This window comes from Camelus bactrianus, chromosome 5, assembly GCF_048773025.1.
Source record: "Camelus bactrianus isolate YW-2024 breed Bactrian camel chromosome 5, ASM4877302v1, whole genome shotgun sequence".
Lineage (NCBI taxonomy): Eukaryota > Metazoa > Chordata > Mammalia > Artiodactyla > Camelidae > Camelus > Camelus bactrianus.
This window is the reverse complement of record NC_133543.1, coordinates 98,526,909-98,539,418: the sequence shown is the minus strand read 5'-3', so window position 1 is coordinate 98,539,418 and position 12,510 is coordinate 98,526,909. Positions and strand designations below refer to the sequence as shown.

Genomic DNA, 12,510 nt, shown 5'->3' with positions numbered 1-12,510 from the left:
GTGAAATACCTCAAGGGGGTGATTTTGTAAGCAGACAGGGTAGGGGTTCCCAGAGGAAGAGAACCACATATAACTTTCTTAACATAAGAGAAACCATTTTAGGCCTAAGCCATCTTGTGATCTAAACCTGGCCACAAGGGTTGTCCTTGCAGAAAAATAGGTCTCAGCAGTTAGTGATTTTTTTTTTTTAGCAGTTAATTATTTTAAAGGAACAAAAGAAGGTAAAAATGAATAGCTATTACTAGGCAAGGGAGATAACCATATTGGAGACAATATATCAGTTGTAAAGACTCTCAATTCTGTTTCAAAGGGAAATATTAGCTTGCAGTATATTCTTGAGCTGTTCTGCAGAATTCAAACCCCCTGAGCATTCATCTACCAGACTGACTGAAACCCAAGGAAAGATGATGCTGAACTTTTCTGACCCTTGTGACTTCACTCAACTAGAGCCTGGACTCTGTCAATCTCTGCCCCAATTCTAAGCTGAATTCTCCTTTGCTGAAGCCCTTTCGTGAGTATGTATGCATCTTTAGCTTAAAACTTCCCCAGTTTTGCTGCTTAGGGAGATCCTGCTTTGGGAAAGATCCCCAGCGTTCTTATTTGCTACAAGTAACAAATTCTTTCTTCTCTCACTCTTTGGCTTGGCTGTATCTTTTGGCTAGACATCCACCAAGAGGCGAACCCACTTTTCGGTTAACAGGCCTACTAGAGACCAATGTCAAGGGTGCTGAGGAGGGAGCATAGGCAGCAACGGGCTGTGTGTTGGACAGTTGTTTTAGTTTATAAGGCAGTTTATTTATGTGTTAGAATTTTCTGGAAGATTTATTTGTATAGAGTCAACTGTGCTTTCTTCTACTGTTTCAGGTCACCTGTCATCAGCCTAGTCTGCTGACCACACCATAACTGGGCCCCTACCCATTGTCAAGGAGGAAGACATCTTCCCCTACTCGTCTAGGTTCTTCTGGCTGGTCTAAGAATTAAACAGACATGAGGCAGATTAACAGGAGAAAATCAAACAAAAGTTCAATAACATGCACATACATTGTAGAGACCCACGAAAGCTGAGGTAACTCACTGAAATGGCTGAAGCTTCACCTTAAATACATCAGCTAAAGACAAAAGAGAATGTTGGGAGTACTGGCTTAGGACTTAGAAGGGGAGGAAGGCAATTCACATGACGATGGAAAAGCAAATGGTAAACAAATGTTTGTTGGGCCAGGCAGAGACAATGGGACACAGGGTAGAATTTCAACAAACAGATTTTGCTAGGTTTCTCCCTGTCCATACCTAGTTCATACTATACTTATCTATGGTGATGGCTCCCTCCCTCTGGAAACAGGTCCTCTGTCTACATTCTTTAGGCAGTTAGGGGAAGGTCAAAGATTTTTCCTGTCTTTTGGGTCTTGATTGCTTTTAGCTCAAAATAATCCACTTGCCAAATAGACAATTTGGGGGAGCAAATTTTGCTCCCCTATACGACCTTGACCTGGAGGTAGCTGTCTAAACTTCTAAGCCTAAGAGGAAGGAAACAAGGAAACTTCCTCAAGTGTCTGCCTTGCAAACCTAGGAAATGGCAGAAGAGCTTAAGGCCTGGATGTGGTCAGGAGATAAGAATTCCATTCCTGTGACAGGGGATGAGGGCCCATACCTGAGTAGTCTTTGAAAAATGTTCCTTTTATTGCAGATAGTTGCATGGTGGGGAGAGGGGCAGAAGGAATCTTTAAAGGTGGCGGACTGGCTGGGAGGTCTAAGGGTTGTGGGAAGGAAGTTGGAAGTCGGGGAGAGGGAAGAAAGTGTACGAGAGCAATGGAGGAAGCCTTCTAAGAGCTGGATCAGACATACCCGGGAAACACAAAACCAGATTGCTAAAGCCAGTGAGGTTAACTCAGCCCCAGCCTTTCAACAAGACCAACCTAAGCCGTCTCTCTAAAATAGGTCCGTCCTTCTTTGAAAGACACCCAGCACAGCAACAGGTTATCTTATTTACTAACCTCAGGGCCCAAGTCCTTACATTTAAATCAAATCCACAATTAATAACCTCAAAATGCAGGTGAAACAGATTAAAAATAATTTTTAGCTCTTTTCATGACAGTCTTATATATGGTAAATGTATTGTTTTGTTTTTTATTTCTTGAAAAGATTTTATTTTGAATTCTTATTTTAATCCCAAGGATTCATAGCAAAATCTGTGCTCAGGATTTAGTCTGCTGCTAGCTTGAAGTGACCTTAGGTAAGCCTCTCACTGCCTGGCACCTTCATCAGTAAACCAGGACACAAAGGACTCAGCAGTTCTTCCACAGGCTCCTCTGGTCCCAGGCTGTCTCTACAGGCCTGAAATAAAACAATTCTGCTCCGTTCTGCTAAGGACTAAGGATGACTATTCTGGGAGCTTTTCTATTATTTTCAGAATCAGCCTTTGAAGCTATTGTTTCTCACTGGGAGCTGCCTGGGCAAGAAACACAACATCCGGCACCATGTTTCTTTACCATTAACCGCAGCCCGGGGTCACATGATCCTATGCATGAGCCTGGCTCTGTGGTCTTGCTGCAGACACCATGATGACCCGGGAAGAGCATAATGTTTTATTTTTCGGGTTCATAGCATTTCCATGGGTGGCAGTTGGTGTGGCAGCGGCAGGATGAGCATGGAAGAGACGCGGAGGTGACACTGTGTGGAGGGCCCATCACGCGGAAGTACACTTTTCCTGGCGGGAGCTGTGTGGGCCCCTCCGCAACTCCCAGGATACAGGTCAGGAGTGCTGAGAAGGCTGTTGTGATGAAAATGCTTTACCAAGGGGGACACCGCTCTTAATAAAGCAGGCTGAAAACACAGAACTGTGGAAATGGATATGCAATTCACTTTATGAAATCATTTTTGAGCTTTTTTTGGGGTACAGGACACTGTGCTATTGGGGGAGGAGAAGATAAAAAGAATTAAGAATGGGTTCTGTTTACAAGGATGTTACAATCCAGTAGGACGATAGATCTGTACACAAATGGCACTGAAGTGCAAACGACAGGTGCTGTGGGGCAGGGAGATGGGAAGACTGTTTCTGACACGGAGGATGGAGGTCTTCCTATCTGAGCACCTTCTCAGACAGGCCACCCTGCCCCCGTCCCAGATTTCAGCAGGGACCCCACGCTTCACTCCCCTCCAGGCCGGGAGAATTGGTGGTCCTCATCTTCCTAGTAAGCTAATCCCCAACCTGGGGTTCGGGTCCTGAGCTTCCCACTTCCTTCATAACCTGGTTCGAAAACCTGTTCCTTCCTTTCTCATCTTCGGTATCTTTTCTATTCACTTTCCCACACAGCCTACAAATATACAGGTAAGAGGCCACTGTCATCCAGGCAAGGGTGGCAGATCTGGGTGGCAGAGGTAAGGAAGCGGGCAGATTCTGGGGGTAGTTAGAAGGCAAGGCTGAGGTGTCTTACTGGCAGACTGGATGTGAGGGGTGAGAGAAAGACCAGAGTCAATAATGGCCCCAGTGAAAATGAATATGAAAACAAATACACGTATGCTTACGTGTGACTGAAGTATTGTGCTGCACATCAGAAACTGACACAACATTGTAAACTGATCATACTTCAATAAAAATATATTTAAAAAATGAAAGTAAATTTAAAATAAATGAATAAATTGGAATTTAAAAAAAATGGCCCCAGGGTTTTTGGGCTGCATACGAGGCTGAAATGAAGTTGCCACTGATGGAGGCTAAAACAGGCAACTTCCGGAGTTCATGCTTGCCTCTGTCTGAGCCAGACAGCACGTGGCAGGTATGTTGTGGGAGACACAAGCTGTGGACTGCTACTATAAGTGTGAGGCTTTTCCTTTATTATTCTGACCTTTGACACTAAGATTTTATGGTTCTAAGGTCTAAGGACTTAGTTATCAAGTCAGATTCATTATTTGTGACCTTCTTTAAAGTGTAAGATTGGTTTTTTTTCTTTTTCTTTTTTAACAAAGGCGACTTCAAATTAAGAAGCCTCTGAAGAGTAAGGCACATAGATGTGGCCTCTGTTTCATAGGACCTTAGAGCCAAATGAGACAGATGTGCTGGAGGTGTTCAGGGATGAGGTCACTGGACTGACATGGTCAAACTGGATTTCATGGTACCAAAGTTGGATGTTACAAGGCACAGGATTTAGTTGGATTTGTTTTCCCTTGTGACAGTATATAATCACAATTATCTAGATCAGAGAACAATGCTCTCCACTACTAGTATGTGAGAAATACTCCAAAAATAGATCTTTCAGAGTTTACTATTCTAAAAACCTGGGCACTGGCTTAATGAAAATATATATGACCAAAGTTTCCTAGTGGATACAAAAAAAAAAAAAAAAAAAAAGAATCTACTGAGTGTTTAAAAAAAGTAATAGGCTTTCTATAGCTGACTATGCCTGCTCCATAAAGTAAGACATTTCAGTAGACTAAGGAAAAAGACAAAACTTTCTCCACTTCAACTCCAGGGGAGACTGGCAGCCACGCTGCAGTAGCAGTGGCACAAAGCTGTTGGCCCTGCTCTGGCTCCTTCTAAGTTCAAGCCCTTGTACCACAAGAAGCCACCACTACATACAAATCCAGCCTCAGGCTTTGGCCACCCTCCTCCTCATTCATTGGGTTCCTGATGCAGGGCTGCCTCCCTCCTTAGTGGCCTTCTCCGGCCCCCTGACTCTCCCCTTTGCCCTCCTCCTCTCCAACTGAGGCTTTCCTTGCCAGTGTCTTGAACAAGCACTACCTCTTGGACTTGAGTGTGGAATCTGAACTCTCATTTCTTGCATCTTGACTGTAAGAGATACTTATCTGTTACTACATCCCAGGATTAACCAACCAAGTCCACCCTCCATGTGGTCTCTTGGTCTGGGTAGGATGTTTGGATGACCACAGTACAAGGAGTGTGGTTAGTAGGTCTTGCTCCACGACTGTCCCAAGTCCAAATCCTCACACTTCCTATTTGGCTTGGTTTGATAGAGGCCCAGCATCCCTTCCTGGACCCTGTGCCTTCTTCACAACTGCTCTCCAGCCCCCTTGTGCCAGAAGGCTTGGTCACTAGACACTGCCTCCAACAGAAACCCTAAAGACCAATTGAGTTTTCAGAGTTTGCCTCTTTCTTTTATGACCTTCATATTTTAGAAGCTCATTAGATCAGGCAGCTTTTTATTTCTTGGGTCTGACCCTGGCCGGCTTAATTCAGATTCAAAGTTCTTTTCTGTTGACTCAAGTTAGTTTTCTTCTATGGACTTTTATTTTCTATTTAGTTAAACTCTTACAAAAATAAGCATTTATAAAATTATGAAAGTAATACATGTTTTCAAAAAACATCAGAAAATACAAAAAAGTAGAAAAAATGACTCATAGTCTTACTACCCAAATACAACCACTACTGGCATTCTATTTCATTTCCTTCTGGTCTTTTTCCATTCATTTTTCCCCGTGCATGTTCCCACCCCCACCAAAACATGGTTGCTGGCATACTGTCTTCACAATTCCTTCTTTGTATTTCAGATAATGTTTGCTTCTTAAAGAGGAACTTATTATCAGATATTCAGGAATTGCAAAAACCAAATATAATGAATGTAACCTGTTTTGATTCCAGTTCAGACAAATCAGTTGGAGACAATCTGGGAAATGTAATTATGGACTGGGGTTTAGATGACACCAAGGCATTACTACTAATTTTTAGCTGTGCTAATGGCATTGCAGTTATGTAAGAAAATGTCCAAATTTTTTAGAGCCACATAGCAAAATATGTATGAGTGAAATGATAAGATGTCTGTGGTTTGCCTTAAAATACTTCAACAAATTAAAAAAATGTTGACAGTTAAATCTAGGAGATAGGGACAGTAGATTTTTGTGCTATTTTCTTTAATTTCATGTATATTTGAAATTTTTCAAAGTGAAAATTAAAAAATTACAGTATCCATAGTTCAAACAGTTGTAAAGTCTAATTATGAGACAGCAGCCCTCTGTCCCTCTCCCTCCTCTGCCCTTCCCCAAGGGTGACCACTTTTACCTCTTAGCAGATTGTTTTGGTATTTACTTTTATATTTCTATATAATCTGCTTGATGGCAACTTCTTGATTTTTCAGTTCTAGCCATCATTCCCAAATTTTTTACTCTAGAAGAAAAGAATTTACTTTTTCTACATATACTCCCTTCCCCAACCAAACCCACATAACTGTTTCAGGCCCTCATCCTCCCAATGAAGTTACATCATAACTATCAGAATTAACTATTATGATTATGTAAATACTAAATGTTACTTTTCTTTCCTATGCAACTTTTTATTTTCACTGAAATTAGTAACTGCCTTATTTTAATTTGTTTGCTTCTTTGGTATACTCTGTATATTAATCCACTCCAAGCTTTCCACCAACTGCCTAAAATAGTGGTTCTTGAAGTACGGTCTGTGGACTTGTGCAGGTCCCTGAGACCCTTTCGGGATCAACGAGGTTAAACTATTTTCATAATGATACTAAGGCATTATTTGCCCTTTTCCACATGCTGACACGTATACTGAAGGTACAAAAGCACTTAGGGGGAAAACTGACGTTGCCTTGGTATGGCTTGGGCAATGGCAACAAATGGTGCCAGTGGTCAGAGTACTCTTCACCAGCTGACACTCGCAGGAGGAAAAAAAAGCTAGTTCACTTAAGAATGTTCTTGATGAAGCAGTAAAAGTTATTAATTTTATTATGGCTTACTCCTTGAAGACTTGTCTTTTTCACTTACGCAGCATGCCCAAGTATGATAGCTGTCTTGAGAAAAAGCACTTACATAACTTTGCGTTGTGAGCTAAACTGATTGCCTTTTTTATGGAACACCATTTTTACTTGAAGGAACAAGTGACACACAAACTATGGTTATTTGGCATTTCAAGAAAAACAACTAACATTATTTATTGCCAATGATAAAATTTGAGCTTTCGCAAAAATGAGAATTTTGGAAACGTTTTACCTGACACATGATACATGTTTCTTAATACTTAAAGACTTGTCTAGGCTCCGTAGTGATATTAGTAAGTATGATTTTTTGATATCATATAATGAAATGTGTCCACATTTAGAAGATTAGCAATAATAAGCCAATATTTTCTAAATGACATATTTCTAAATACATGATAAAAAGTCATGCATGGGTAAAAGATTCATTCAAAGTATAAAACAGACCAACAGATTTCAATGTACCCTGTAAAAAAAGTTCAGTTGATATTGTATTAGTCTGCTAGGACTGCCATAATAAAATACCACAGATTGGGTGGCTTAAACAACATTTTATTTCTCACAGTTCTAGGGGCTGGAAGTCCAAGATCAAGATGCCAGCCAGTGCCAATTCTGGTGAGAGCCCTCTCCCCAGCTTGGAGATGGCTGTTTTCTCACTGTGTCCTCACAGGACAGGAAAAGAGAGCAAACTCCCTGATCTCTTCTTATATGGACACTAATCCTATCAGATCAGGGCCCCACCACTGTGATCTCATCTAACTTTAATTATCTCCTTTCAGGACCTACCTACAAATGTAGTCACTTTAGGGTTAGCGCTTCAACATATGAATTTGGGTAGGACAAAATTCAATCTGTAACAGATATGGTTTCAGATTCTAGATTACAACTAACTTTTAAGAAACTACTATCAATTCTGGTGCAGTACAAAGATGAATTATCCACAATTATCTGAAAAAGCTATTAGAATGTTCCTTTCTTTTCCAACTACATATCTGTCTGAAGCAAGATTATCTTCATATACTTCAACCAAAATAACTTATCCCAACAGATTGAACAGAGAAGCATATATGAGAATCCAGTTTAATGTCTTCTCTAGGACAGACGTGAAAGAGATTTATGAAAATGTAAAACATCCTTCTCTCCTAATTCTGTTTTAGAAAATAGTTACTTTTTAAATAAAATGTTATTTATGTTAACATATAATAAATTGAGTTTATTATTATTATTTTAATTGAAATAAATAAATGTTCAAAATCTTTATCAGTTTTAATTTCTAACAGGGAAAACAGTGGTAATACATATAAACAAAAGCTCTTTGAGGTCCTCAATAATTTTACAGGGCCTGAGACCAAAAAGTTTGACAATTGCTAGTCTAAATCATCTCTCAAGAAATTCAGACACATAGACATTTTTACTATTTCATTTTCTCAAAGACATTACACCTAGAGCCTTCTGTTCAGCTCCAATCTGAACTCACTGTTTGTTTGTTTTTTTAAGATGACTTATTTTATTTTTTAAATGGAGTTACTGGTAATTGAATCTAGGACCTTGTGCATGTGAAACATGCAATCTACCACTGAGCTATACCCATCCCTCTGAACCCACTGTCTTCTGCATCTGCGTAGAGCTAGTACCCTAGGATCTTTCTTCACAATCATCTAGGTCAGGTGTCAATAATCATGACCTGTGGGCCGAATACAGCCTGATACTTGTTTTTAAGTGAGTTTTACTGGGACACAGCTGTGCTCATAACTTATGTATTGTTTATTGTCTTTTTTGTGCTCCAACAGCAGAGTTGAGTCATCGTGACTGAAACCAATTGGCTTACCAAGCCAAAAAGACTTACTATCCGGCCCTTTACAGTAAGTTTGCTGACTTGTGATCTAGGTGATTCTTTCACTTCTTTACTGTACTGGTTTATTTGTTTCTTGAATTGCATGTCTTCTGATTTACTCTTTCATTTTGGTGAAATACATCTTCTGGTAGCTTCCCGAGAAAGGGTATATGAGAGGTACTTTTTTTTTTTTGAGACCTTGCATGTCTGAAAATGTCCTTTCCTACTCTCACATTTTATTGATAGCTTAGCTGGGTATAGTATTTTAGCATAGAAGTCACAGTGTTTCAGAAATTAGAGAGCTTTTGCTTCACCATCATCTAGCTTCTAGGGTTATAAAAGAAGTCTTAAGTCATTCTGAGTTCTGATAGACTGTATGTGACTCTTTTTCCTTCTTAGAGCCTATAGGATCTTTCCTTTGTCCTCAGTGTTCTGAGATTTTGTGATGCTGTAGCTTGGTGATTTTGCATCTCCATTACTGTGCTGGGCAGTGGCCTCTTTCAGTCTGGAAAGTCACATCCTCCAGCAATAGGGCATTTCCCTAAATTATTTTGTAGATCATTTCTTCTTCTTTTTCTCTGCTCTCTATCTCTTGAATGTTCACTGAACAGATGTTGGATATCTTGGACTGGTCCTCTACTTTTCTTGTCTTTTCTAGCTCATTCTGGGACAATTCCTCAACTTTATTTTATAATCTGAAACTTGAGTCTTCAATTCTTCCATCATGTTTTTAATTTCATGTTGTCAATTTAATTTTTAGAAAGAACTCCTCCCCCTCACTGATGTTTCTTTTTTAAAATATCTAGATCTTGCAACATAGATACTTTCTTTAAAAAGAAATTCTCTGAGGATATAAAAGATAGTTTCTTTTCCTTGTATTGTCTGTTTTGTTCTAGTTGCTTTTCTGTTTGCTTTGGTTTTTCTATTTCATATTAGAGGCTTTTCTCTTGGTTATCTCTTTGACACAGGAAAGTGAAAGACTAAAAGGTTGATTTTTAGTGAAATCCTAAAAAGCTCTGCTTGTGTGGGTGAAACTTACTGTCTGCAAGGTTTACTGTACGGAAATACAGCTGAGCTGTTGGCTGGGAAATCCTTGAGGTTATTATCTTTAAAGCTTTTTCCCCACTCAGATTCCTCAGAGAAAGATTTTCCTATCTTCCGACTCAAGGGTATAGGCTTGGCTACCAGAATTCTGAGGTTGGCTGGGGAAAGAAAGCTGGGACTCTTAACATTTGCTACGCCAGCATTCATTCAACCTCTCTGCAGGGGTCATTACCACAACTGTGCTTGGTGTCCCCTAGTTCAGACATCCTCTACTTTATCCTGTCCAGAGGGTAAATTTCTGGTCTTCACTAAGTTGGGAAGGGGCAATCTTTTAAAATAATCTTTCAACTAATACACTTAGTCTCCTCCTCATCCACCTCTCCCTCACTTTACAGAGTTACCTGCAACTGTCCATTTCTGAATCTCTTTAGGGTTCTGCTGTGTAAACTGGGTTGTTTCTTGGCTTTCTCTTGTGCTGGCTCAGGATCCAGCTTTCTTAGGACTGCTAAGTCAGTTACCACTCATCCATCTGCTTCCCAGCTTCCAAAACTTTGTTGCTGTTGTCTCCTCTCCCATTCTCTTTGTCCTTGTGGGTTTATGTCTTAAAAAAAAAAAATCTCTTCACTGTTGTTTTAGTGAGGTTTTGGGAGGGAATGAAAGTGAATGTGGGTATTTGATCCTCCATCCTTATTTGGAACCTCTTTATAATTAAATATCTTTTTTTTAACTTCCATTTAATATTACAGCATAAACATTTCCCATGTTCTTACCTGGTATTTGTAACAACTTTAGTAGTTGTACAACATTCCACTGAGTCGGTACCATAGCTTATCTAATTGTTATCCTATTTTTGGAAGTTTTGAGTTGTTTCTGTTTTGGGGGAGGGGACTAGCTTTTCGGGAGTCACCTTGCATCTGTCTCATTTATTCCCTATATTTAAGGAACAGCTGCTGGCATTCTTCTCCTCTCTGTTCTCAGTCCACGGTTATATCACCTTGTGCCTTGATTATAGCACTACCTTGTGCAAATGTAATTCATCTTCAAATGGCACAATAATGCAGCACTAATCTTTCTAAAATGCCACCTTTCTCATGACTGGGGACTTTGAGGGTCCCCACGGTTTGAGTCCATCCCACCTCTCCAAACTTGCCCCTGTTTCCCCAAATGTCCTCCTTCAAACAGGGCCTGATCTCCCAACCATGGCCCGCTCTCCCAACCATGGCCCAGGCTGCTCCTCCTGCCCATGCTGATCCACACTCACCTTCACTTCCACCCTTTCTCCTGCACTAGGCCTCCCCCATGTGACTTTGTTCCTGTAGTTTCCTCCTTCACCTGATAACACTGAGAACTGCTGAGGCTCAGTCTTACCTTCTAAGTGGACGGACAGCTCTTTAGAGGCAGGGGCTCTCACATACTCTTCTCTGAGGCACTGCCCTTCTACCGCCCTCATCCTACCACCATGGGGCTCCAGCCCAGTGCCAGGAACACAGTGGGTGCTTGACAGGGATTGACTGAATGCAATGGACCCATGTGTAAGTTGTTACCTTGCCCTCTGGAGTTAGCGTCCAGATCACGGAGAAGGTCAGCTTGTCTGTCATGGGATTGAGGCTGCACAGCTCCTCACACAGCAGCCTGGGCAACATGGGGACTACCTGCAACAGAGAACAGGCCCATGAGCGCCTTTCCAAACTGCAGGAACTAACCAGAGGCTTAGAAGCAGCCCACAGGGCAGAGTTTTGGTGAACAGCCTGAGCTTCCAGAGCAAGGTGAAGATGGAGGAAGCTCTTCTCCTCAAAGATTCTGCAAAAAGACCACACTAATCTTATGATTTTCCATGAGCCTTTAGGGTCAAATGGAAATGGGAACTGGAAAGGGAAGAAGAACTGGTAACAGAGGAAAAAATATATTATAGCAATGAAAAATAACAACATTTTACTATTCACTAAAATTGAATCTCTAGACTCAAGAATGACTTGTACTTTTGGATATAACTATTCCAGCTGAAGTACACACTTAACAACTCAATGTCTTACATTTAAGTCTTTAATTAATTTCAAGTTAATTTTTGTGTATGTTTTAAGTTAGGGGTCCAGTTTCATTCTTTTGCATGTGGTTATCCAGTTTCCCCAACACCATTTACTGAAAAGACAATTCTTTCCCCATTGTGTAGTCTTGGCATCCTTGTCAAAGATTAGCTGACCATATATAAGTAGGTTTAATTCTGGGCTGTCTGTTCTGTTCCATTGGTCTATGTGTTTGTTTTTACACTGGTACCATATTGCTTTGATTATTATAGCTTTGTACTACAGTTTGAAATCAGAAATGTGATGCCTCCAGTTTTGTTCTTCTGTCTCAAGATTGCTTTGGCTAGTCAGGGTCTTTTGTGGTTCCATATGAATTTTAGGAGTTTTTTTTTTTTCTATTTTTGTGAAAAATGCTATTGGAATTTTGATAGGGATTACATTGAATCTGTAGATCACTTTGGGTGGTATGGACATTTTAACAATATTAATTCTTCCAAACCAAGGACACGGGATATTTTCCTATGTATTTGTGCCTTCATCATTTTTTTTCACCAATGTCTTAAAAGTTTTCATTGTATAGGTCTTTCACTTTCTTGGTTAAATTCCCAAGTATTTTATTGTTTTTGATGTTACTGTGAGTGGGACTGTTTTCTTTTTTCTCTTCTTTTTCGATTTTTTTAATCTTGGGAGGAGGTAATTAGGTTTGTTTTTTTTTAAATGGAGGTACTGGAGATTGAACCTAGGACCTCACGCATGCTAAGCATGTACTCTACCACTGACCTATACCCTCCCAGGACCATTTTCTTAATTTCTACATCATTTCTCATCTGTTAGGATGGCTATGGTCAAAAAGACAAGAGATAACAAATGTTGGCAAGGATGTGGAGAA

At 40.2% G+C, this 12,510-nt stretch overlaps 1 protein-coding gene across 4 annotated transcripts in view; it reads right to left on the bottom strand.

The window, feature by feature from the left end:
- DIS3L2 (DIS3 like 3'-5' exoribonuclease 2) overlaps positions 1-12,510 on the bottom strand; it is a 321,952-nt gene that overhangs the window by 74,532 nt on the left and 234,910 nt on the right. For all 4 annotated transcript variants that reach the window (XM_074364485.1, XM_074364486.1, XM_074364487.1 and 1 more), the window contains one exon: positions 11,142-11,249. In XM_074364485.1, the coding sequence (XP_074220586.1) occupies positions 11,142-11,249 (108 nt within the window). The remainder of the gene's footprint in view (positions 1-11,141; positions 11,250-12,510) is intronic.